The sequence below is a fragment of the Vulpes vulpes genome, chromosome 16 (assembly GCF_048418805.1).
Source record: "Vulpes vulpes isolate BD-2025 chromosome 16, VulVul3, whole genome shotgun sequence".
In the NCBI taxonomy this organism is placed as follows: Eukaryota; Metazoa; Chordata; class Mammalia; order Carnivora; family Canidae; genus Vulpes; species Vulpes vulpes.
In genome coordinates, this window is record NC_132795.1 from 73,200,952 (window position 1) to 73,228,715 (window position 27,764).

The window sequence follows — 27,764 nt, forward strand, 5'->3', positions numbered from 1 at the left end:
TCAAGCAATGTTTTGTTGTTTCTAAACTCCCAAGCTTCACCCTTATAAAGGCCAGACTTTTCACTTTTTTCATGTTGCTATTGTAAGACAAAGACTAGACCAAGAGTTACAAATAAAGATTGTTATAGGAACCACATAGAAAATGTAAATGAGTGAAGGAGGCCACATGGAGTGAAGGTGACCTGGAGAACATGTGTCCTGTCCAAAGCCATCAGCTCACACTCAGCTCTAGCCAGTGGTTACCATGTGGGAATGTAAGTCCATGCCTGGTAATTCTCATGTTCCAAGAAAAATCAGAAATAGGAATTTTTATATGATATCTTCCAGCTTTTACACATTGAAAATAAACTCAATCTTTAGAAAGACAGATGGTGTAGACCAAACAAAACAAGCTAACGGCCACTAGCTTGACATTTCCGAACTAGACTTTCCCAGGGACCTATTTCTACACATGAACTTTATGCAAAGAGAAGAGTTCTGAAAATTCTTCAAAAAAAAAAAATCTTAAAAAGAAAAACTAAATGTGTATGTTAGTCAAAGGACAAGTTAAAAACTAATTTGTCAGGATATGGAATTAAACAATAAAAATCATTTATAACCTGTCAAAATCTAGTTAACTCACCTAGTTTTAGCTTCAAAAAGAGGTGGCTGAAGTCTATGCTATCTTTTCTTACTTCTTCCTCTTGGTTTCCATCTTAGTTCCCTGCAGTAAGGTGTAGACTCCAGCAGCTCAAGAAGTGGATGGGAGAAATGAAATGAACTCTTGGGGAAAGAAATAACTTTATTTCCCCTTCACTTCAGTTTTAGGCCTATGGCAGCCTTTGGTGAAAGATGAAAAGAGTCTTTTTGTGTCCAGGAGAGCAATTTTAACTCTTTGTCACCTTTAGAATTCCTGGTCAGATCTTATTTCCTTGAGAATGGAAATTTTCTGTAACTCACTTAAGTTTTTGGGTATTTACCAATATCATCTTTACATTAATTAGCTAGAAGGAAATAGAGAAAAGAGTGATTATTGTTTTTAAAAGGCCCAAGTTTTGTCTAACCATATAATAACCCACACACAAATAATCCCCTTAGTAAGGGTTTCTTTTAACTTGAAAATCAAGAAAATAAGAGTAATAAGGAATGTGGTTATATGAAAATTTGTTTTTCTATATATGACTTCTAATAATTATCTGTTATTGTAATTACCTGTTAATTAACTATAATTATCTAGTTATAATTACAATTTAAAATACCATAATATTAAGACTGCAATTTAGACCTATTCATCTTTCATGACAGTATTGTATATTGGCCATAAAATATGTAGTATATGTTTTGTATCAAAGAATGCAGATTTTTAATACTCTAATTATAATAGTCAAATTTTGATTATAGTAAGATTTATAAAAATGCAGTGCCTAACAGATATAGGTAAGCAGACACAAATTACTTCTCCATGATTGTCTAGAACCTTTTGATCGATTAAATTTTCAGATAACCCGAAGATTAACTAGGAAAACATTGTTTCAGTCTGTGACTAAAATTAAAATTTTTTAGCCCATATATTTTATTATGCTTCTCATGAGGTTGAAGGTCATTAATGAATATCAATGATTATTTTTAGTTAGTTATAGAAGCCTAGACATTGTTTATTCTATTTCAGGTTAAACTCTGATATCCACATATGTTAATGGGAATTGAACAAAATGTAATATAGCAATAGTATGGAATATTATGATGTGGATAATAGAACGAATTAATCTATATCTATTGGCAGAATACTATGATATTTGTGTTAATATGTAAGAAAAGCACATTGTAGAGTAGGATATGATGCCCTTTTTATAAAAAGTAAAAATGATGTACATATTTGGACAGTTAATAAGAGCCAGAGTAAGGTACAGATAGGTTAACTAGATAAGCTGAAAAGGAAGAGAATGGGGGAAGGTTTGTTGTATTAACTGTTTCTTCATACATCTTGATACTGTATCTCCAAGTAAAATAAGCACTACTTTTGGAATTTAAGGCATGTAAGAAAATTTAAATTAGAAAATAGTTTACTATCTGTGTGGAAATAAGGACTTAAACAAATATTTCTTAAATGCCTACTAAGTGCCCGGCACTTTGGATTTATCACTGAAAAACAAAGATCCTTCACTTATGATACTTCTGGGGAGCTTGGGAGATAGCAACAGAGGGGAGAAGGCAAGAATAATAAGTAAATTTTATAAAATACTGGATGGTAATGAGCAGATGATTAGATGATGAGCACAGAAAAAGTAGGATAAATGGATTAGGAGTACAGTGGGAGATGTGGTCCAGTTTCTTTTTTTTTTTTTTAATTGTGATATAATTGACATTTAACATTGTGTAAGTCTGAGATATACAGTTGACATTATAACACTGTAAGTTTAAGATGGACAGTGTGTTGATTGGATACATTTATATATTGCAATATGATTACCACTATAGGGTTAGCTAACACCTCTGTCATGTCACTTATCATTTCCCTTTTCTGGTAGGAACTATACTACTTTCTTAGGAGCTTTGAAGTTTATAATACAGTATTGTCTGTGATCACTGCTCTGCATTAGATGTCTAGAACTTCTTTTTCTTCTACATTTGTACCCTTCAATTACGTATCACCAATTTCCCCACCATCTAGTCCCTGGTAACCACCATTCTATGCTCTGATTTTACAAGTTTGGCGTTTTGAAATTCCATATAGCAATAGCAGAAAGGATTTGTCTTTTTCTATCTGGCTTACCTCCTTTAGCACAATGTGCTTCAAGGCCCATCCATGTTGCGAATGGCAGGATTTCCTTTTTTCTCATGGCTGAATAGTATTCCATGGGGTGTGTGTGGGGGTGGGTGTGCGCGCTGTCTTTTTAATCTATTCATCTGTTGATAAGATACTTGGGTTGTTTCTATATTTGGCTATTGTGAATAATGCTACAGTAAAAATGGGAGTGAATATATCTCTTTGATAGCCTATTTTCATTTTCTTTGGGTACCCAGAAGTAGGACTGCCAGATTATTTTGTTCTATTTTTAATTTTTGAGGAACCTCCATACCGTTTTGAACCAATTTACATTACCACCAACAGTATACAGGATTTCCATATTTCTGCATCTCATCGACACTTGTTATCTCTTCTCTTCCTAGTGATAGCCATTCTAACAGTTGTGAAGTGATATCTCACTGTGGTTTTGATTTGCATTTCCCTGACAAATAAAATTGTCAAGCATCTTTTTGTATACCTGTTGGCTATGTCTTTGGGAAAATACCTGTTTAGTTGCTCTGCCATTTTTTAATCAGACTTTTGGGGTTTTGTTATGGAGTTTTATGAGTTCTTTATGTATGTTAGATATTAACCCCTTATCTGACATAGGATTTGCAAATATCTTCTTCCATGTTACACGCTTCCTTTCTATTTTGTTGATCTTTTATTTTGCTCTGCAGAGGTTTTTTAATTTGATATAGTTCCACTTACTGATTTTTGCTTTTGTTTCTTGGACTTTGGTGTCATGTTAAAAAAAAATCATGGCCTACACCACTATCAGTGTTTTCTTCTAGATGTTTATTGTATCGGGTCTTAAGTTTAAGCCTTTAATCCATTTTTAATTAATTTTGGTGAGTGATGGAAGATAGGGATCTAATTTCATTTTTCTGCATCTGGTTATCCAGTTTTTCTAACACCATTTGAGTGTTCTTGGCTTCCTTGTCAAATATTAGTTGACTATATATGCGGAGATTTATTCCTGGGCTGTTCTGTTCCATTGGTTTATTTGCCAGTACTATACTATTTTAATTACAGCAGCTTCATGGTATAGTTTGAAAGCAGGAAGTGTGATGCCTTAGGCTTTGTTCTTTTTCATGATTGCTTTGGCTATTTGGAGTCTTATGGTTCCATACAAATTTTAGGATTGTTTTATCTATTTCTCTAAAAATGCCTTTGAGATATTGATGGGGATCGCCTTGACTCTACAGATGACTTTAGGTAGTATGGACATTTTAACAGACAGTTACTGGAATATTAATTCTTCCAATCAATGAGTGAAATATCTTTCCATCTGTTTGTGTCTTTTGTTTCTTTCATCAAGGTTTTGTAGTTTTCATAACACAGATACATCTCAGATATTACAGGTTTAGTTCCAGACCACTGGAATAAAGTGATTATCACAATAAAGTGAACATTACAATGAAATGAATTTTTTAGTTTTCCAGGGCACATAAAATTTATGTTTACATTGTACAGTTTTTTGGTTGAGTCTATATTTAGGATTTTCTATATATAAGATCAGATCATCTGCAAATATGACAATTTTACCTCTTCCTTCCTGATTCAGATGCCTTTTATTTCTTTATCTTGCCTAACTGGTCTAACTAGGCCTTCCATTATTACGCTGAGTAAGCATGGTAGGGTGGACACCCTTATCTTGTTCCTGATCCTAGCAGAAAAGCTTTCAGTTTTTTATGTTGAGTATGATGTGAGCTATGGATTTTCCGTATATGGCCTTGATCATACAGAGTTATGTCCTATCTGTACCCAGTCTGTTGAGAGTTTTTATCATGAAAATATGTTGTATTTTGTCAAATGTGTTTCTGCATTTATTGAGATGATCATTTGATTTTTATCTTTCATTCTGTTAATATGATGTATCACATTTATTGATTTATATGTATTGAACTATCCTTTCATCCCAGGGAGAAATCCTGCTTGGTCATGGTGTATAATACTTTGTGTGTTGAATTCAGTTTGCTAATATTTTTTGAGAACTTTTTCATCTGTATTCATCAAGAGTATTGGTCTGTAGTTTTTTTGTTTGTCCTTGTTGGCTTTGGTATCAGGATAATGCTGGCTTCATAAAATGAATTTTAAAGTGTTCTGTCCCTTCAAATTTTTAGAAGAGTTTGAGAAGGATTGGCGTTAATTCTTTAAATGTTTGGTAGAATTCATTAGTGAAACCAGCTTATCCTGTGGTTTTCTATGTTGAGAGGTTTTTGATTACTGATTCAGTCTCCTTACTCACTGTTCTTTTCAGATTTTCTCTTCATGATTCAGTCTTGGTAGGTTGTATGTTTCTGAGAATTTATCCATTTCTTAAAGGTTATCCAATTTGTTGGCATATAATTGTTCATACTAGTCTCTTATGATCCCATGTATTTCTGTAGTATCAATTGTAATGTCTCCTTTTTCATTTCTGACTTTGGATTTTGTCTTCTTCTTTCATGGTTTGTGTAGCTGAAGATTTGCTGATTTTGTTTTATCTGTTTGAAACCAGCTCTTAGTTTCACTGGTTTTTTTTCCTTATTGTTTTTCTGGTCTCTATTTTATTTATTTCTGCTCTGATTTTTATTTCTTTCCTTTTGCTAATTTTGGACTTGGGCTTATAGTTCTATGTCCAGTTCTTTGAGGTGTAAAGTTAGGTTGTTTATTTGAGATGTTTCTATTTTCTTAATATATGCATTTACAACTATAAAGTCCCTCTTAGAACTGCTTTTGCAGCATCCCATAAGTTTTGGTATGTTATATTTCCATTTTCATTTGTTTCAATTTTTGGGGGGGTTCCCTTTTGATTTCTTTTTGGACCCTTTTGGTTGTCAGGAGTATGTTTTTTCTTTTTTTTTTCTTTTTTTTTTTTTAATTTTTATTTATTTATGATAGTCACAGAGAGAGAGAGAGGCAGAGACACAGGCAGAGGGAGAAGCAGGCTCCATGCACCGGGAGCCCGACGTGGGATTCGATCCCGGGACTCCAGGATCGCGCCCTGGGCCAAAGGCAGGCGCCGAACCGCTGCGCCACCCAGGGATCCCCAGGAGTATGTTTTTTAATTTACACACATTTGGGGCAGCCCGGGTGGCTCGGCTCGGTGGTTTGGCGCCGCCTTCAGCCCAGGGTGTGATCCTGTAGACCTGGGATCGAGTCCCATGTCAGGCTCCCTGCATGGAGCCTGCTTCTCCTTCTGCCTATGTCTCTGCCTCTCTCTCTCTCTTCTGTCTCTCATGAATAAATAAAATCTTTTTAAAATTTTTTTTTAAAAATTACACACATTTGTAGATTTTCCAGCTTTCCTTTTATTGATTTCTAGTTGCATACCGTTATGACTGAAAATATATTTGGTATTATTACTTACCATTAGACTTGGTATGTGTACTGTCATATGGTCTGTGTTGGAGAATGTTTTGTGTGCACTTGAGAAGAACATGTATTTGCTGCTATGGGATGGATTGATCTGTAAATGTCTGTTATGTCTATTTGGTTTAATCAGTGATTCACGTCCATTTCGCTGTTGATGTTCTGTCTGGATGATATCCATTGATGAAAGTGGGGGTATTGAAGTCCCTTGCTGTTATTGTATTGTCATCTTTTTCTCCCTTCAAATCTGTCAATATTTGTTAATATATTTAGGTACTCTTATGTTGGGTAATGTATTTACAGTTGTTATATCCTCTTTACATATTGACCCCTTTATTATATTATGACCTACTTTGTCTCTTATTACCATTTTTGGCTTTTAAAGTCTATTTCATCTGATATAAGCATAGCAGCCTTCACTCTCTTTTGGTTTCTACTTGCACTGAATGTCTTTTTCCAGCCCTTCACTTTGAACCAATGTGTGCCCTTAAAGCAGAAGTTTGCCTTCTCTAGGCAGTATAGAATTGGGTCTCATTTCTTTATCTAGTCCCTGTGTGCCTTTTGGTTGGTGAATTCAATTCATTTATATTTAGAGTTATTCTTGATATATAAGGGCTTACTAATGCAGTCTTCTTAATGGCTTTCTGGTGATTTTGTGTCTCCACTGATTCTTTTGCCCTCTGTTTCTTCTTATTCTTTTTTTTTTTAATTGATTTATTCATGAGAGACACAGAGAGAGAGACAGAGACATAGGCAGAGGGAGAAGCAGGCTCCTCAAAGGGAGCCTGCCTGATGCGTGACTCGATCCCAGATCCTGTGATTATTCCCTGAGCTGAAGGCAGACGCTTAACCCCTGATCCACCCAGGCATCCCTTTCCCTCTCTTTCTACCGGCCTTTATAGATTCATGATTTTTCATGGTGTCGGTCTGTTTCCCCTTTTTAACTTTTGTGAATCTGTTTTTGCCTCTTGGTACCATGAAGTTTACATAAAACATCTTATAAAGCCATCCATTTTAAGCTGATAACAACTTCAGTTGTGTAAAAGCTTTACCCTTTACTCTTTCCTCTTTAATAAGCTTGATGTTATTATTTATCTCTTTTTAAATTGTGTGCTCATTGATAAATTATAGTAGCTATAATTAATTTTAATGTTCTTCTTTAACCTTTCTACTACAGTTAAGTGGTTAACACATCATCCTTTTACAGAATTAGGATTTTCTATGTCTGACTGTATATTTACCTTTACCCAGTGTGTCGTATACTTTCATGTTTTTGGACCACTATTAACATCTTTTCATTTCACCTAGAACTCCTTTCAGCATTTCTTAAAAGTAAGTCTGGGGGTGACGAACTCCCTCAGAATTCACCAGTGAATTGTTAGTCCAAGAAAGTCTTTATTTCTCCTTTGCATCTGAAGGAGAACTTTGTCAGATGAGAGCATTCTTGGGTAGCAGTTTTTTTCTTTCAGTACTTTGAGTATGTCATCCCATTCTCTCTTGGCCCATAGGGTTTCTGCTGGGAAATCACTAATAGCCTCATGGAGTTCCTTTATAGTTTACAGTATTTTTTTCTGGGTTCTTTTAGGATTCTCTCTTTAGCTTTGATTTTTGACTGTTTCATTACACCATGTGTCAGAGAAGGTCTTTTGCATTGAGGTTATAGGATGACCCATTAGCTTCATGAACGTGGTATCCAAGCGTCTCCCCAGGTTTGAGAAGTTCTCAGCTATTATTTCTTTAAATAAACTTTCTGCCCCCTTCTCCCTCTTTTATCTGATGCTTGGATTATTATATTTGTTCTTTGATGGAATCCCATAGTTCCAATAGGCTTTCTTCACTCTTATTCTTTTTCCTTTGTTCTATTCTAATTGGATAATTTAGAATTTCTAGATTATGTATTCTGTCTTTTCTTTGTTTTACTCTTCTGTACATGCTCCCTATTGCATTGTTTTTTCATTTATTTATTTTTTATTTTTTTAAAAGATTTTATTTATTTATTCATGAGAGGCACAGAGAGAGAGAGAGAGAGAGAGACATAGGCAGAGGGAGAAGCAGGCTCCACGCAGGAAGCCCGACATGGGACTCGATCCTGGATCTCCAGGATCACGCCCTGGGCTGAAGGCAGCGCTAAACTGCTGAGCCATCTGGGCTGCCCTGCATTGTTTTTTCATTTAGTCATTGAAATCTTAAGTTCTAGAATTTTAGTTTTGTTCTTTTTTATTATTTCTTCTCTTTGTTAAGGATCTCATTTTGTTTATGTATTGTTTCCTGAGTTTTCTTGTAGATCACTGAGTTTATTCAAAAGAACTACTTTGAGGGGCGCCTGGATGGCTAGTTGGTTAAGCGTCTACCTTCGGCTCAGGTCATGATCCCAGGGTTCTGGGATTGAGCCCTGTATCAGGGTCCCTGCTCAGGGGGGAGCCTGCCTCTCCCTCTCCCTCTGTCTGCCACTCTCCCTGCTTGTGCTCTCTCTCTCTCTCTCTGTCAAAACAAGAAAGAAAATCTTAAAGAAAAAGAAAAGAATTACTTTGAATCCTTCATCAACTAGATTGCAAAAATCTGTGCTCTTGCTTGGAGAATTACTGTTCTTTTAGTGATCACATTTTTTTTTCATGTTCCTTGTAGTTTTACATTTCTGCTTTTGTGTTTAAAGTAGCAGACCCTTTCCTAAATCTTTACTAGTTGTCTTCAGATGGGGTATATTATTTGTTGGTGCTGTTATATTTGGATTTTCTCTACCTTTTAGATTTTCTAGAAGGTATCACTCTAATTTGTGGTTTCAGCCTTGCCCACACATCCTGCTGTTTTTCTGATAACAGTCCACTTACTGGACTTGCTCTCACCACTGCACTTGGGAGTGAGGAGCCAGCTGCAGAGTGAGAAGAGATGGGTTTAGCACTCAGGACATTGGGGTGCCTATAGACAATGTGGGCATATCTTTGGGCAAAGTATTCCCAGAGGCTCATGGACAGACTTTTTGCTGAAGTCCTGAGTGCAGTCATCAGGAATTATATACCTTTAATGCCCTTTGATGTTCTTACCTATCTCTTTTCTGCTCTTCTCCCTTCCCCAGTTTGGAGGTCCTGCTTCAGTGCTCTGGGTGCTACTGGAGAGAAACAAGTTTCTCCTGCTGTGTCCTGCATTAGTGGGGTAGCCGGGTACTCGCTTACTGCTCTCCTTTTCCCTTGTTGTAGAAGTCCCACTGCTGGATAATTCACTCCCATGGAATGTTCCCATGGGGGAGGGGGAGGGGGGGTGGCACTTGGAAAATTCCACTTATGGTCTCTACTGTGACCATACTTTCTTTTTTTGCTTCATTGTGTCCACAGAAAGCCTGGACTTTTGTAACGTATGTCTTGTATGGGATTTTGCCTAGGACAGCACTCTCCAACTTTTGTCCCCACCATGGCGAAAGTGGTTGGGGCAAGTGCACTGGTTCTGCAGCCCATGCTGAAGTCTATCCACCTACTACCAGATGCACAAGTGGTCGAGACAATTCCTAGGTCCCCTGGCATATGGTGCTGAATCCCACAATTCCTGCAAAGGCCCTTCTCTTTGTAAATGGATTTCTAATCTACCATAACTTCAAAGGGGGACAAAAAGGAGGAACATCTTCTGCTGCCATCACTCCTCCAGTTTTCAGTAGGATAGCACAGGCTTCATTTAGAAAGTGGCATTTTGAACAGATTTGAAGGAGGTCAGAGAGTGTACTAAATGGAAGGAAGTGGAATATATGGAAGAAGAACATTCCAGACAGCACAAAGGGTCCGATGTGAAAGTATGACTGTATGTAAAGAGGACAGTGTGGCTAAACCAGAGTGACCAAGGGTGAGAGAAGTGAAGGAGGATGGGAGGGGGCAAAGTGTGAAGGGCCTTACAAGCTATGATGAGTACTTTGGCTCTTATCCTGATTGAAATTGGAAACCTCCATGGATTTGAGCTGAAAAATGAAATGATAGCTTTTGTTTTTTAAGAATCTATTAAAAAGAGACTGCAGAAGAGCAAGGGGAGAATCAGGGACACCGGTTACATTAGCTGTTGCAGCACCTAATGGTAGGAAGACAATTACTCTGACAAGAGTGAAGAAGTCAAGAAAGCTGTTGGAATTGGGATATATTTTGAGGATATAGCCAATAGGGTTTCCTGATGTGGGACTAAGAAAAAGAGTCAAGACTGACTCTATGGTTTTTGTCCCAAGCTACCAAAATGACAGAGTTGTTATCAACCCAAGTGGAGAAGCTGAGGATAGAGCAGGTTTGGGGAGTATAATCAGTAGTTCAGTTTTCAACGAGTTAGATTTGAGATGTCTCTTAGACATTCAGGTACAAGTGCCAAGTGACAATTGGTGTCTGAGTTCAGATTATAAGAGAAAGGACTGGATTCGAAATGGAAGTTTAAGAGTCCCTGATGAAGTCATGGACCTGGAGATGAGCTTACCAAGGGAGCCAGCCAGGGAATGAGCAATGATACAAAGGTGAAATACTTAGCTGCACATAATGTTAGGTTAGAGCTAGCACACCTTACTTGTTCTTCATTACTTTTTATACTGTTTTCTAATTTTTTATCACACCAAATTCATCTAATTTAGAAAGTGTGCAGGAAAGTGGACAAAAGAATACATTGTCGCAAATCTGATGAATTCTTTTTCTTTCTTTCTTTCTTTCTTTCTTTCTTTCTTTCTTTCGATAGAGAGAGAGAGAGAGAGAGAGAGAGAGAGAGGCAGAGACACAGGCAGAGGGAGAAGCAGGCTCCGTGCACCGGGAGCCCCACGTGAGACTTGATCCCGGGTCTCCAGGATCGCGCCCTGGGCCAAAGGCAGGCGCTAAACCGCTGCGCCACCCAGGGATCCCAATCTGATGAATTCTTAATGGTGGGAACATTACATTCCTGAGCCTCCTGTTCTGTTACATCCTTATGTGTCATTTGTAATTAGATTTTCCCTGTTACTAAAAAAAAAGAAGAAAAGAAATGTTTGTTTTGTCTATCTCAGGGTCTTCTTAAAGTACTGAAATTATAGTGGAGTCAAGTCTTGATAGGTATTAAGAACTATCAAAGAGAACTTGTACTCTGATTTCTAGACTCTTCTCCACCCCTCCCTGGATGTAAATGACATCGTAAAGCAAAGCCTCATCTTGCATAGGAATTAAGCAACGAGATTGATCATGTTTATGGCTTATTTAATAATTAAGATCTCAGAGATCATCTAATAAAACTGGCTCATTTTGAAATTAGGAGACACTGAAACCTACAGAGGGGGGATCCCTGGGTGGCTCAGCGGTTTAGCACCTGCCTTTGGCTCAGGATGTGATCCTGGAGTCGCAGGATCGAGTCCCACATCAGGCTCCCAGCACAGAGCCTGCTTCTCCCTCTGCTTGTGTCTCTGTCCCTCCCCCCATGTCTTTCATGAATAAATAAATAAAATCTTAGAAAAAGAAAAAAAAAGAAAGAAACCTACAAAGGTTAAAAAGACTTGCCAAAATCTCAGTTTCTTAGTGACCTAACTAGAAACTGAGGTCTCCAGTACATCACCTACTTACTCAAGACTAGATAGCCAATTCTGATAGTGGCAAAAGATTATGCAAAGAATTAAGTGTTCCTGGGACGCCTGGGTGGCTCAATGGTTAAGCGTCTGCCTTTGGCCCAGGACATGTTCCTGGAGTCCTGGGATCAAGGCCCATAACAGGCTCCCTTGCATGGAGCCTGCTTCTCTCTGCCTAAGTCTCTGCCTCTCTCTCTCTCTCTCTCTCTCTTTCTCTTTCTCTCTCTTTATGTCTCTCATGAATAAATAAATAAAACTTAAAAAAAAAAAAGGGAATTAAGTGTTCCATGATAATGTGCCTTCCTTTTTGAATTTAGATGGGCTTTTGAAAGATATTATTTAAATATGTACATAAGTTCCTATAAAAATTTTAAAGGAAACCAGTTTTTCTCTCGCTGGAAAAACTTCCCTGTAGTAAACACAGCCCTTATGAATATCTTCTTCATTGACATTAGACATTAGAACTACTGTCAAACAGGAGTACCATACTCATTGATTCTAAAACAGTTTTTTCAACATTTTTATGTCTCTGAAATTGGAGCCCATCTTACAGTGAAGGGCATAGTACTGTCCCTGTTAGCTTGCTTTGAAGTTGATTTTTTTTCCCCAGAGTGACGATACTAGTGGTCTCAGCGCTACCAGCTAAACATTATATTTACTGCTTGAGGTTTTGAGGGACTATTATTATATAATCATATTATAAATCTGCATGAGTCCTGAGTTACAGTTGAAATTTTGAGAGTAAATTAGTTTTCCTCCCTCAATAGAGTGCCCAGAATGAGCCATACAGATTTCTTCACTGCTCCTTTCTGTGAGATTTTTGTTATCCTTATTTCTTGCTTTGAAACATGGAAGTTTCTGATTAGCTCTGCATCTTTTAGTGTTACAAAATGAAGCATCTGTATTATAAGCACTGGCATCTTAGATGGGAAAAATGTTCTTTTCTCAAACAGCCTTGAGGTTCTTCTCTGTGCCCCTAGATGTCAGCAGTGAGTCCTGAACTGTCCAAGGGGGTAATGAGGGTGATAAATAGGTGGCCAGGAATATGACCCCTTAGAGTTAAATTCACAGCTATGAGAAGTGTGGACAGACTGCATGTGTTTAGTGAAATTATCTGTTTTATTTAGAGATTTTTGTTGTCTTAAAGTAGATTTGAGTTGATTCTTGCCTTCCAGAGGTTAACCTAAATATTCAAGTACTTGTCCTTGTTCCAGGAAACTGAAGACCCTTATAAAAAAGATCCAGGCTACTAAAATACAGTCTTGAGTGAATCTGCAAATTATATATCATGCAAATTATATATATGTTATATATAATGGTATACTTTCAGTAAAATTCACCCATTTTAACGTATAGTTCTGAGTTTTGACAAACTCATAGTGATGTAATCAATGACTCAGTCAACTCAAGCCTCTGAGTATACCCTATTTCAGAGGTTATATAAATGGAGCCATGCAGTATATAGCTTTTTGAGTCCGACTTATTCATTTAGCGTAATGCATTTCATATTATCCATGTAGTTGGATATATATCCATTCTTTGTACCACTTTATTGCTCAGTAATATTTCATTAGATGTCAGTATTCCAGTTTGTTTATCCATTCACCAGTTAAAGATATTTACATTCTTCCCAATTTGGAGTTATTATAAATAAAACCACTATAAATGTTCATATATAGATTTTTGTATGAACATAAATGTTTCATTTCCTCATTTCCCTTATATAAATACTTAGGAATGGAATTGCTGAGTCTTACACTAAGTATATGCTTAACAGTTTCTCATAGTGACTGTACCATTTTGCATTCCCACCAGGAATGAATGTATGCTCCAGTTGTTCAGCATCTTTGTTAGTACTTAGTATTGTGAGGATGGGTTTTTGTTTGCTTGTTTTTAATTTTAGTCACTCAAGTAATGTATGGTGTTCATTTTTGTTTTATTTTTTCATTTTTGTTTTAATTTACATTTGTCATTAACGATGGTGAACATCTTTTCAGTTGCTTATTTGCCAACCATCTATTTTCTTTGGTGAAATGTCTGCAATTCTCCCACCTGTTTTTTAATTGGGTTGTTTTCTTAAATGAGTTCTTGAGAGTTCTTTATATATTCTAGATATGTCTTTATCACATATGTGATTTGCAAATCTTTTCTTCCTGTTTGCAGCATGTCTTTTCATTCTCTTTACAGAATGTTTCCAAAGACAAGTTTTTAATTTCCATGAAGTCCATTTTATCAAGTTTTCTTTTATGGGTCATGCTTTTTGGACTTGTAGCAAAGAACTCTTTGCCTAAACCAAGGTCACAAAAATTTTCTCCAGTTTTTCTTCCAGAAGTTTAATAGTTTTAGATTTTATATTTAGGTCTATGATCCATTTTGATTTAATCTTTGTTTATGGTATGAGTTGCAGATCAAGCTCATTTTGTATTGCATATAAATATACAGTTGTTCCTACACCATTGATTGGAAAGGCTTCTTTCAAATCCCTCTACATTTTTGCCAAAAATCAGTTGACCTTGTAAGTGTGTGGGTCTATTTCTTGGACTCTCCCTTATGTTCTAATATGTATCTAATAGGTGGACTCTAAAATGTCTACCCTCCACCAATATCACACTTTTATGTTTACTGGAGCTTTTGAATAATTTCTAGATATTATGGGTCCACCAGGTTTTCCTTTTTTCAAAATTGTTTTGCTCTTTTTAATTTTTTTTTTAAGATTTTATTTATTTGAGAGAGAGAGAGAATGTGAGCCGGTAGGGACGAGCAGAGGGAGAGGGAGAAGCAGGCTCCCCACTGAGCAGGAAGCCCAATACAGGGCTTGATCGCAGGACCTGGAGATCATGCTTAACCCAAAGGCAAATGCTTAACTGACTGAGTCACCCAGGTGCCCTTGTTTGGCTCTTTTTATTCCCTTTTCTTGCTATCTAAAGTTTGGAATCAGCTTCTTTTGTTTTAAATCTTGCTGTGGTTTTTGTATTATGTTATTTTGAATTACTCTTAAATGTATTTAAAAAATATGCACAGATAGTCTCCTTGGATTCCTTACCCACTTTCTCTTAGTGCTAACATCTTATATACAATTATCAAAACAAGGAGATTAACATTGGTACAATATTATTTAAAAACTTATATGAAGGGCACCTGAGTGGCTCAGTTGGTTAAGCATCTGCCTTCGTCTCAGGTCATGATTTCAGGGTCCTGGGATCAAGCCCCACATCAGACTCCTCTTGTCCCTCTCCCTCTGTCCTTCCCCTTTACCCGTGCCCCCACCCCCAACTCTCAAAATCTTTTAAAAAACTTACATGAATTTCATCAGTTTTCCTATCACCATTGTACTTTTTCTGCTATAGGATATTATCTCAACATTGCATGTAGCTCTTTTCCCTTAGACTGAAATTTTTATTGCAGTTGCATTGGATATATAAATCAATTGGCAGAGAATTAACATTTTAACAATTGAATCTTCTGATCCGTGAACACAGTATGTCTCTCCATTTTTTAAAGACTTTGATTTCTTTCAGCAGTATTTTGTAGTTTTCATCTTATAGAACTTGCACATTAATAGATTTATACCTCAGTATTTTTGTGTGTGTGATTGTAAATGATACTTTTTAAAAAATTAGAATCCCATTGTTCATTGGTAGTGTATGGAAATACAACTGATCATTATACATTGACCTTGATTCCTGTGACTTGGTTAAACTCTTTTATTTTGGAAGGATTTTTGAAGATATTTTTGTAGTTCTTTATAGAGACAGCTATGTTGTTTGTGAATGAAGACAGATTGTTCTTAGTTTCTAATATGTATGCCTTTTCTTTCTCTTGCCTCATTGCACTGACCAGTACTTCCAATATAATGTTGATCAGCTAACATGAGAGGACATCCCTGCCTTGTTCTATATTTCAGGAGGAAAGCAGTCATTCACCATGAAATATGGTAGCTCTAGATAGGGTTTTTTAGATGTTCTTTATCAGGTTGAGGAATTTCTCTTCTACTGATCAGTTTACTGAGATTTCTAATCATGAGTGGATATTGGATTTTGTCAATTTGTTTTATGCACCTTTTGAAATGACCATCTGATGGGACACCTGGGTGTCTGACTTGAGTGTCTGACTTTGGCCCAGTGCATGATCCTGGGATCTGGGATCGAGTCCCACATCAGGCTCCTTGCATGGAGCCTGCTTCTCCCTCTGCCTGTGTCTCTCTCTCTCTCTCTCTTTCTCTCTCTCTCTCTCTCTCTCTGTGTCTCATGAATAAACAAACAAAATCTTTAAAAAAATGACCATCTGACTTTTCTTCTGTAGTAAGTTGATAATACCAGTTACATTGATTTGACTTTTGCCTGTTGACCTAGAGTTGAATTGTCAAGATAAAAAACCACTTGGTCATTTGATGTATTACCATTTTTTATATATTGACTGGATTTAAGTTGCCAATATTTTGTAATTGATTATATGTGTACATTCATGAGGCATATTGACGTGGTTTTCTTTTCTCTTCAAGTCTTTGGTCTTGGTATCAGGGTAATGCTGAACCAGTAAACAAGGTGGGGAATGTTATCTCCTTTTCCGTGTGCTGTAAAATACTTAAGATAATTCCTTCTTAAGTATTTGGTAGAGAATTCTGCCATTCTACTAATGAAACCATCTGGGCTTGGACTTTTCTTTGTGGGAAGGTTTTAAATTACAAATTTAAACTTCTCTAATAGATATAAGTCTGTCCAGATTGTTTCATTTTGAATGAGCTTTGGCAGATTGTGTTTTTTCAAAGAATCTGTCCATTTCTTCTAGTTATTAGATTTATGGTCATACAGTTGTTTGTAATATTCCTTGATCATCCTTTTTTATGTGTGAAAGGTATATATTAATGCTCACATTTCAATTTCTTACAGTTTTGTTTTCTTCCTTTTTAATCTTGGTCATTTTGTCTGGGGTTTTTATCAGTTTATGGACCTTTTTGAGGCATTATCTTTTGGTTTTATTGACTTTCTACTATTTTTCTATTTTTTATTTTATTCCTTTCTGCTTCCTTCCTTTTGTCTATTGTTTTCTTCCTTTTGCATATTTTGGGTTTAATTTACTCTTTTTTCTAGTTTCTCAAAGTGGAAGCATAGATTACTGATTTTTGAAGCATTTCTTCTCAAAATAAGCATGTAATTGTATACATTTCCAGTGTTGCTCTGGCTACAGCCAACAATTTTGCTATGCTGTGTTTTAATTTTCAGTTGATTCAAAATATTTTAATTTCCCTGTGACTACTTCTTTGACCACTGGGTCATTGAGAAGTGTGTTAATTTCAAGCTACTTAGAGATTTACCGAGTATCTTCTGTTACTGACTTTGGCTCAAGTGTGACCTCCATTTAGTGTCTACAGCTTCCAGTGGTTGTATAGTCTCCTTTCAGCTTGCTATAAGCTTTTAGCAGAGTGTAAAAATTTTAGCTGAATGCATTTTACCCTCTTATATGGTAGCCTCATCTTCCCATTCTCTGCCATGGGTGAGCCAGTATATTCCATCTCTCCTTGGTGGTGCTTGTCTTTCCTCAAATTTGGGGCTACTTGTTACATAAACTCCGATAGGTTCAAGGAAATTTATGATTTTGTAGGTTATTCTTTTGATTGTTGATAAGCAGGGGAAATGTTCTTTCCAGCTTTCTGTATCATAAGGTAAAGCCAGAAGTCTCAGTGCCATGTATTTTAAGCTACAGTCTGGGGAGCTTTTTAGAGTTCAAGCCATAGAGGCAGAAAGAGAGAGATCGATACCTGCATTATAAGGCTTCATCACAGACAGAACTTCAGTCATGGTCCCTTAAAGTCCATGGAGTAGCCCCATTGTTTTGTTGTAATAATGTTTTATTTCACTAACTACAATGACATTCTCAATCTGCACAAAATAACAGGAGTGAGTTTCTGCACGTAACTGCCACCCTGCCTTCTTTCCTAATTTAAGATGTAGACACATAACAGTGCCTTGTGTCAATGGGTGACAGAGGTCAAGGGGTTGAGGCCTGGGCTTATTTCTTCTTTGGAATAACAAGTTTCTGCTTAGTAGTAGAATAGTACATCTATATAAGAAGCTCAGCCTTGGCTCAACTCCTACCTGATTATGTGATGAGGGAACAGCCTGTAATTAGGCACTTCATTCCAGCTTGGTGATTGTTGAATGAATAGAATCTAAGGAAACCATCTGCTGTTGAGGGTTTTAGGCTAGTAATTGGCAAAATGGTATGACTGGAGACATCAGTATGAAGACATATTTTTTAGAGAACTTAAGCTATTTAATTGTGGTTAGCATAATCATATTTTTATGTATTAATTTAACTTTATTTATTGCTGTTCTTTTTCAGAAAATACTTCCAGGAGGAAATACATCATTTGATGTAGTTTTTCTTGCAAGAGTAGTGGGAAATGTAGAAAATACTTTATTTATTAACACATCCAATCATGGGGTATTTACATACCAGGTAAGAACCAGGATTAAAACTTTCACTTATTTTATAAACTATAGCCTTCATCTCTGATGTATCATAGGACAGCCTATCAAGAACTCTCTTTAAAAACTCATAATAGGATAATAGGGAATGTAAGAGTTTAGACTTATTTAGAGCATTTTTACTCACTGCTGTGGCTGTGACCATCCCTATTCAGATCAGACTGAACAATCTTTTAAAGCTCAGCTAAAGCATTAATGTAAGATTGGTTAGCAAAAGAATAATGAGTATTTTACACTGACTAAATTTTTTAAATTTTACTTTGTGCATTTATGAAGCACACTGAATAATAGTTTCAAGATTAAAACATACATGCCTACTCTTCTTTAGTAAACAGATTAAGATTTGTTCTTTTTACGTGTAATTATTGTTTAGGTTATTAAAGATTGTTAATGTTTTGTGAATCAAAATTTTGGAATATCAAGGTTATCAAGATCATTAAGAATTGTTTATATGGCACTGTACTACATACTCTACACGCATTTCTGCCTGTGTTATAGATACCATTGTCCTCATTTTTTTAGTTAAGGAAAGTGAAGTTTCAAAAGGTTAAATAATTGGCTCAAATTATGATATTAATGGGTTATTGAGCAGGGATTCAATAATGTAATTACAAAGACCATCCTGTTAACTACTGTCTTACACTGCACTTGGAACACTGAGTGCCTTACTTAGCTAATGTCTTACTTGACAGTTTTTATTATTTTCTTTTGAGCATCTCTTCTTCAGGACCCAGAACATACCATATATCTTGAAAACTAGTGTCAGAGTAAACTAATTAGTCAGGCACTTGTGTTTATTTATGGTGAATAAGTCTTTAATGGTTCTTTAGTAGACAGCCTATATAGATGAGTAACTTTGAAGTGCTGTATAGATGACATTCATTTAACATGCACCTGTTGAGTAAATGAAGACTGTCATAAGAATATTAAGACCTTTGCTCTACAGAGGCACCCCCAATTGCCTGGATGGTTGTGGCCAGGCTGGACTACCTGAGGGTTGTGATCAGGTCATTCTCAAGTAGAGCCTCAGTGGCCAGCTGTCTTTCTTCACCTCTCCACATCTAGTCTTTCACAAAATCCCCCTCCTAAATATATCTTGAGTCTGTCTACCTCTCTCTTCTTCACTGCCATTGTTGCCTCTCACTGGATGACATAGTAGCCTCCCAACAGACCCTCCACACCTCCCCAGGTCCTACCACAGGCCATCATTCACTGTAGTCAGAGGGATCCTCTGTGAACATAAATCACATCTAGTCAACTTGCCCATGGAAATCCTAATGTTGTCCCATTGCTCTTAGAGCAAAATGTAAACTTTTTACCAAGGCCAGCAAGGCTCTGAGATTCTGATTTGCATATATCCCTCTTACTTCATTCCATTTGACCATGCTTCTTCAGATAGGTCAACCCTTTCCCATGTCATGCCCTTTGTATACTTCCCCTTACCTGAATACACTCTCATTGCTGGCTTTTTCTCATCCTACTGGTGACATCAGCTTACATGACTTCCCAGCCTCACCCCAGCCAGTTATCCAATTACCTGTTTCTTTAGAACTTTTTTATTGTGGGCACCAGGGTGGCTCAGTGGTTGAGCATCTGCCTTTGGCTCAGGTTGTGATCCTGGGGTCCTGGAATCAAGTCCCACATCAGGCTCCCCAGAGGGAGCCTGCTTCTCCCTCTGCCTGTGTCTCTGCCTCTCACTCTCTGTCTCTCATGAATAAATAAATAAAATCTTAAAAAAAAAAAAAAAAGAAAACCTTTTTTATTGTTATCTAGTCCATCCCTCATACTGGAATATAAGCTTTATGACAGCAGGCATATTATCTGTCTTATTCACTATTGAATCATTCACTACTGTATATATTTGTGCCTAGCACATCATGGGCACTTAATAAATATTTTCATTTGAATGACTGGTTCATCCTGTTTAGTCAGTCAGCCCAAGGCCTTGCCTTCCTATGTGGGTATGACCTGGAGCTAGGCTTAATATTTGAGAAATTGCTTGGGCCCTAGATCCATCTCGCTGTGGTTGGAGTAAAGAAATCTTTTGATTCCCTATTTTCTTCTTTTGTCTATTCTATGAACTCATGAAGGACTGCTGCCATTTTAATTTCCAATATATTATAGAAATAATTCCAAATACATACACATATATATATATATATGTAGTAAATCAAATGTGTAGCCAAATCAGTTATAGAAATTACATGAGTATTCTTTTTAAAGGTAAAGATTTTCCATCTAAATAAGACTCCCTAGATTTCCCTAGATCAGTCAGTTATAACTATAAAAATGTTAATTATCAAAACAACTCAAAATGTATTTTTTTCACCCTTAAAATAGGTATTTGGTGTTGGAGTTCCAAACCCATATCGACTGAGGCCATTCCTTGGGGCCAGAGTCCCTGTGAACAGCAGTTTCTCACCTATCATAAATATACACAATCCTCATAGTGAGCCTTTACAGGTGAGTTTATGATGGTGATTTTGAATGAGTTTCATTTTGGCAAAAATTAATACTTAGCATGAAATCTCAGTCTGTTAGAGTTTTTGAGACTATTTAAAATAATGGAGTTTTAAAAAAAATAAAAAATAAAAAAAATAAAATAAAATAATGGAGTTTTATGGATATATCAAAGTAGGGGTATTCTTCTAATGCAGCTTGCTGTGGTTGGAATTTTGGGTTACATTAGTCCTGGTATTGAATTTTTGGAACCACTTTTAAAACTGTGGTTTCTCTGGTGATAGAGTTTAGCAGCTCTGCATTTAACTTAAGAGTTTTCAGCTACATAATGCCACTACTTTTCTGGCATAACATAAATTTTTTTAAACACTTATTTTTGGTAATAAGTTTTGGGTGATGGCAGCCTGAAAATTAAAAGTCCAAGGGTAGGGTAATATAGAATCATGATTAAAAGCAAACTTTTTTTTTCTTTTAATTAAAAAATCCAGCTCCTAATCTTACTCAGTCTGTTAGTACTGACTGTTTTCAAATCTGGAATCTCCTCCCTAATTCCGTCTCTGTAGAGTGGGAGTGGTCAGTGTTGCTCCTTTATGTACTTCCTAAAATGCCCACCTTACATCCCCAACAACTTCCAATTATGTGACATTTGCTGCCACTGTAGCTTCAAGTTGTATCATCTGATTGGAAAGTATTCTGGATACTTTCCAAAATAGTCCATAATATCCACACCCACACTTCCCAGAGTTCTTTAGGACCAGTACTACAGGCCTTAACACTAGCTTAAACGTGACCAGTGGAGGGAAAACACTACATATTGTGTGGTAAGCTACAAAGCTTTCACAACCAAAATGATTCTTCTTGTCATCTCAGAAACCCCTGGTAGAAATGTTCACAAAGAAAGAAAGAGAAAATGAGGAAGAGCATAGTGAGATTTTTAGAGCATGAATTGTGAGATTATTTGCTAAATTAGCAAGAAAGAGTTTTTTCCCTGACACTTAGCTAACATTTGGTGAGCATAGCTTCTAATAAAAATATTCTGCCCAGGGCAGCCCGGGTGGCTCAGCGGTTTAGTGCCACCTTCAGCCCAGGGCAGGATCCTGGAGACCTGGGATCAAGTCCAACGTCAGGCTCCCTGCATGGAGCCTGCTTCTCCCTCTGCCTGTGTCTCTGCCTTTCTCTCTTTCTCTCTCTCTCTGTCTCTCATGAATAAATAAATAAAATCTTTTTTAAAAATAAAAATATTCTGTCCAAATTGAATTATTTTAAACTAGATATCTTCATTACAAAAGAAGAAAGTATTCTTCTGTCCTGTTTTTATGGTGAAAAGTATTTCCTCTTCATCATCACTTGATCATTTATATCCTTTGGGCTAACTTCATGTAATGGTGTATTTTCCCTGTTCTAATTTTTATCACAAATTATACAGAATTTCATAAAGTCTTGCTGCTTTCTTTGTTTTCCATCAACTGATTTTTATTGTTATTGTTTATCTAGACTTTTTCCAATTATAACATTTTAATGAAGACTATATGCTAAACTGGACTTTTCACCAGCATATAGGAGAGCATTTGGAAAAACCAAAACTGCCCTCTTAAAACCAGTTATTTACCTAGAAGGCACTCTTACCTGATGGTTCTATGTTATGCTGTGTCCATTAGTTTTATCATTAAATTTGAGAAAGTACTGTAAATAAGTTGCAACTGATTATATATAAAACACAAACATGAGTGTGTTCTCACTGAAAAAAAAAATGTTAACAATTCAAACATGTGAAGCAAAAGTCCTCTTGAATTTCTACTTTTTAATCCAGTGCTATCCAGTAGAATTCTTTTTGATGATGTATCTGTATCTGCCTTGTTCAGTACAGCAGCCACCAGCCACATGTGGTTAATGAACAATTGAATTTGTGGCTAGGGTGACTGAAGAACTGAACATTTTGTTTTATTTTATTTCAGTTATTTTAAATAATCACATGTAGCTAATAACTGTTGTATTAGCACAGCTCTAGTCCCAACCCTCTCTTCATATATACTATCTGTACTATCTTGGTGTGTCTTGTCAGACCCTTTTCAGTGCATTTGCATGCATATATGTGGACACCCAAAAATAAACAGTCTTTGTGCAAATTTTTTTACATAAATTATATTCTCTATATATTTCTGGCTTCCTTTTTATCTCTGTGTTGCTAAATTAGAATAAATAGCACTGGACTTAAAATCAGGAATATGTTGTGTTCCTAGTTTTAATGTGATCTTTCCTTTGAATTTTTAATGTGACCTTTTCTGTCCCCGTTTCCTTATTCCTTTCGTTATAATCAGTAGTCCACCTTTTAATCTTCTGTTTCCACACATTGTTATGCTTGTTTCCTTAATACCTTGGAAGATTAAACAAAATAATATATGATGTGGGTTTTCAGAAAAGGTTCTACAGTCACTCCCTCAGTTAAAGTGGTATCACTATTAATACAACTGGGACTATAGGGAAACACTGTAATAAATCAGAAGGCAGGTAATAATAATACTCAAAATCTTAGTTTGTCAGTCTTTGCTAAATGTATTACTTTAACAACAACATACATCAACAACCTTTAAGTTTATACTAGAGTATTGCTGTTTTTCCTGCTTTGTCTTTTTTTATGTCCTCCTTAAGGACTTATGTGATAAAACAAGTGAATGTCTTCCACCCATTCTTTTACTTCACCCCAAATTTGTATTTAATTAAGTATATTCTTTTTAAGAGATAGGGTTACCTGCCTTTAAAAGAAAGTCTCCTGCCATATGACCCATTCTCTCCCTAGGTATTTACAGAAGAGAAAAGAAAGCAGATGGTCACACAAAGACTTATACAAATGCAGCTTTATCTGTAAAGACCAAAAACTGGAAGCAACCCAAATGTCCATCAGTAGGTGAATGGATCAAAAATTGTGGCATAGCCATAAAATTGAAAAGAAATGAACTATTAATATATACAACAACATGGTGAATCTCAAAATAATTACATTGAGTAAAAACAACCAGGAACAAAAGTGCATACTGTATGATTCCATTTATATGAAGCTTTAGAAGATACAAACCTAATTTAGAATGACCAAGCACAGCTCATTGGTCCCCCCTCGTAAGGGGGCATAAAGAGATTGCAAAAGGCATGAAGAAAATGTGGAGATAATGGGTATATTTAATGTCTTAATTGCAGTGGTAGCTTCACCCTTGCATATGTGTGTCAGAAGTTACCAAGTTGTGTGCTTGAAGTATGGGTAGTTTATTGTACATCAGTTACATCTCTGCAAAATCATGAGTATAGGTACAAGCCACAGAGGTATTAACATTTGCTGTGATTTTGCCACGAAAAGAAACCAAATGCTATCATACTGCATTAAAACTGTTACATATATTCCAAAATAACATATTCTTCACTATTTCACGATTATAGTAGTTGTTAGATCTGCTCCTAGATCTTTTTATAAGTGTGTGACTAAAGAAGCACTTGTGTTAATATAAGAAGTATAAAATTTGTATTTTCATAAACTATTTTTCCTTTGGAAAAAATAAAAAGTGTTCTATGGATGAATTTTCTTTAATCCATTGTCAAAATAACTACTGTTTCAAAGTTTAATATTTGAAAATTAACTCTGTTATTGTGAAAGTTACCTTGTTTTAATTAAAAATAACCACCATTGGGGGATCCCTGGGTGGCGCAGCGGTTTGGCGCCTGCCTTTGGCCCAGGGCGCGATCCTGGAGACCCGGGATCGAATCCCACATCGGGCTCCTGGCGCATGGAGCCTGCTTCTCCCTCTGCCTAGGTCTCTGCTTCTCTCTCTCTCTCTGTGACTATCATAAATAAATAATAAAAAAAAAATTTAAAAAAATAACCACCATTGGTCACACATGTGAAACACTGACTCCAGTGATAAGACATGATATTTATCCTACTTTTATATCTGTAAATATTTTTATTTTTCTACCACCCAGGGTGTCGGCTCATTTCTGTGTAACAGCAAATGGCTTGCATTGAGAATATGATATCAAACTTAATCATCATGTGCTCTTTTGTCACAGGTTGTAGAAATGTACTCTAGTGGAGGAGATCTTCACCTAGAACTTCCAACGGGTCAACAAGGAGGCACCAGGAAACTGTGGGTGAGTGCTGGTATACTTTTTCCTCATGTGTGGTCACATGGAACCAGTTATTTTCTTAAGTAAACCAGGAGTATACACTACATTTATCACCTATGTAAATGTGGGTGCCTTTCCCTTAATTATATCTTAATTTTAAATTTACATCAGATATATTTGAAAATTGGATGATACAGGGAGAGAAAAATGTAAGTAATCTTTGGAAAGAACAGTGAACAAAATTGGTCAGAGATTTAACCCACTGTGTGGAAAGGAAGAGATTTCAACTATTCTTTTCACAGAATAATATTGGTAAAGTTGTCTCTGAATCTAATCATTTATAATGTGCTCTCTGCTGAGATTAAGAAAAAAAATTTGTGAGAAGGATTCATTATATGTGTGAGATAGAGAATTGAACATGCAGGCTTATTATTGATAGAGATGACATTTTCAGAGGGAACATACTCAAGCCCTCGTGACAACTTAGAGAATTTTAAATTCTTAGGTAATCGACATCCACCTTTAATATTGTTGATTATTGAACACTAGTTTCTGTCAGTGCTTAGAGAAACACTTTTTCTGAGAGAATGCTGGAAAATATTAACCAAATCAATGATTATGTAGCAACTACCTTAGTTGTAAAATTTCCTGCCATAGGAAGGTTTTTCTTTAAATGTTACCTACCATGCCTTAATCAAAGAGGGGAATGACATAGTAAGAGCAGTTCTTGTACCAATGGTATTCAGATTGCTTCTTATCCATAACTGAAGACAACAGACTTTATTGCTATGAATAAGTTCTGAAGATCAAATTTATTTTTTAAGATTTTTATTTATTTATTCATGAGAGACACAGAGAGAGAGAGAGAGAGAGAGAGAGAGAGGCAGACAGACACAGAGGGAGAAGCAGGCTCCATTCAGGGAGCCCGATGTGGGACTTGATCCCAGGTCTCCAGGACCACACCCTGGGCCGAAGGCGGCACTAAACCGCTGAGCCACCGGGGCTGCCCCAAATGTATTTATTAATTGCTCTATTAAACACACCTATCTTTTTGTTCTGTCTTCTGACCAGTCTCAACTAAGGAAGGGATGTGGAAGGGACATTTTTAGGATGTTAACTTGAGCAATTAGAAACAAATTTGTCAAGGATTTGGTTAACTCCTCAGATATTGGAACACATTAGCAAGTAGAAATATGTAATGGATAGTTCATTTATATTCTTTCACAAAAATGCTTCATCTTGAAATTTTGTTATTGTTTGAAAAAGTCTTTGGGAGAAATAGTATGTAAAACAGTGCTTCAGAGAATTAACTATAAACTATTCAGTTTGTAGAACTATCTAGATAGATAGAAGAACTCAGAATTAACTGTGAAATATAATTGGTATCTAATAAACATAAGAGAATTCAGATTTCTTTTTTAAGATTTTATTTATTTATTCATGATAGACATAGAGAGAGAGGGAGAGGCAGAGACACAGGCAGAGGGAGAAGCAGGCTCCATGCCAGGAGCCTGACGCAGGACTCGATCCCGGACTCCAGGATCATGCCCTGGGCCAAAGGCAGGCACCAAACCACTGAGCCACCCAGGGATCCCCAAGAATTCAGATTTCTAATTAGTTAGGAACTAATTGAATGGTAGCAGAGGGCATAATGTTTTAATACTCCCAGTGGCTACAAGGAAAGATAGAGTTATTCTTATTCCTACAAACCTAGAGTAAGAAAAAAGTCAATTGGCCTTGACCTCGCCCTCAGCCCATTTACAGTGTACATAAGTCCAGAGACCAAGTCAGCTCCCTAGAGATGAGGAAGTGGATGGTGCATCTCTAGTGGTCCCAGGAGGGTTCCAATCACTTCTTTCCTACTTTGAGGCTAAAAAGTTCAGAGAATAGAGGTAAGTGAAGACCAATAAGTTCTGTCACAGGATCTCCTCAAATATGCCAGAAGGTGTGTGCAGAGCAATTCTGGTGATCCCAAGGAAGCCAGATTGTTGTAAAACTGGAAAAGAATTCCATCTCCACTTAATTTTAGCCAACAGGCCAAGAAGCGATAAGAATTATATCTCAAAAAAAAAAAATTTTTTTTCCCCCAATGCATCTTCTTTCTAGTGAATATGAGTGTTCTCTCATTACAGGCCTGAAAATTTTTACTATCTTACTTGCTAAGAGCCTTACTAAAAGGAGTTGATGAACTATAGATTTGCCTGGGAAGCTCTGTTGAGTTCAGTTTTAAATGAAAAGACGAGATCTAAGCTCTCTAGGTTATTATTTAAAGAGATTCCTCTTTAGACTTCTGGAAAAGCATTTCCCTCTGATGAGACATTTCTATTTGTTAGAGAATTTTAGGACTGAATTATATGCCCAGGTGCTATGCTAAAGAATAACTGATTTTATAGATTAATTCTTTTAATGATAATTTTGAAACTGACAATTTGTTTTCAGATTTTATTTCTTTCACTTTGCTCAGTTTTACCCCATGCTTCATCAATTCTAAGATGCACTTTTTTTTTTAATATTTTAATGTTCTTCGAAATTAGAGTCTGTTACAATCCATGGAATATATTTGTTTAATTGGCAATGCTTTTCTTCTTAGTAGGTATATAAAATAATAATGCATCTTTGAGTCGTTGTCATCTTATTCACTAAACTGTGGTGGTTTTGCAACATTACAAAAGCTGTGCTATATTATGGTCTGTTAACTTGTCAGGAAATTCCTCCTTATGAAACCAAGGGAGTGATGAGAGCCAGCTTTTCATCCAGAGAAGCAGATAATCACACAGCCTTCATCAGAATAAAGACAAATGCTTCAGACAGCACAGAGTTTATCATTCTTCCTGTTGAGGTAGAAGTTACAACAGGTTAGTGGAAAACCAAAGGAGCTGCAGAAGTGTTTGTTTTGTCTTCTATGCATATTACTCTGGGCAAAGTGAAATCTAATGGTTTACTCTTCTCTTTTCCAAGCTCCTGGAATTTATTCTTCAACCGAAATGTTAGATTTTGGTACACTACGAACACAAGGTAAAGAAAAGAGACCGTGTTTTTT

The 27,764-nt window shown here is 36.3% G+C and overlaps 1 protein-coding gene across 1 annotated transcript in view; it reads left to right on the forward strand.

The window, feature by feature from the left end:
* TMEM131 (transmembrane protein 131) overlaps positions 1-27,764 on the forward strand; it is a 229,943-nt gene that overhangs the window by 131,479 nt on the left and 70,700 nt on the right. Inside the window, exons 6-10 of the mRNA XM_072742147.1 lie at positions 18,006-18,122; positions 20,492-20,614; positions 24,668-24,748; positions 27,429-27,579; positions 27,683-27,739. Of these exons, the coding sequence (XP_072598248.1) occupies positions 18,006-18,122; positions 20,492-20,614; positions 24,668-24,748; positions 27,429-27,579; positions 27,683-27,739 (529 nt within the window). The remainder of the gene's footprint in view (positions 1-18,005; positions 18,123-20,491; positions 20,615-24,667; positions 24,749-27,428; positions 27,580-27,682; positions 27,740-27,764) is intronic.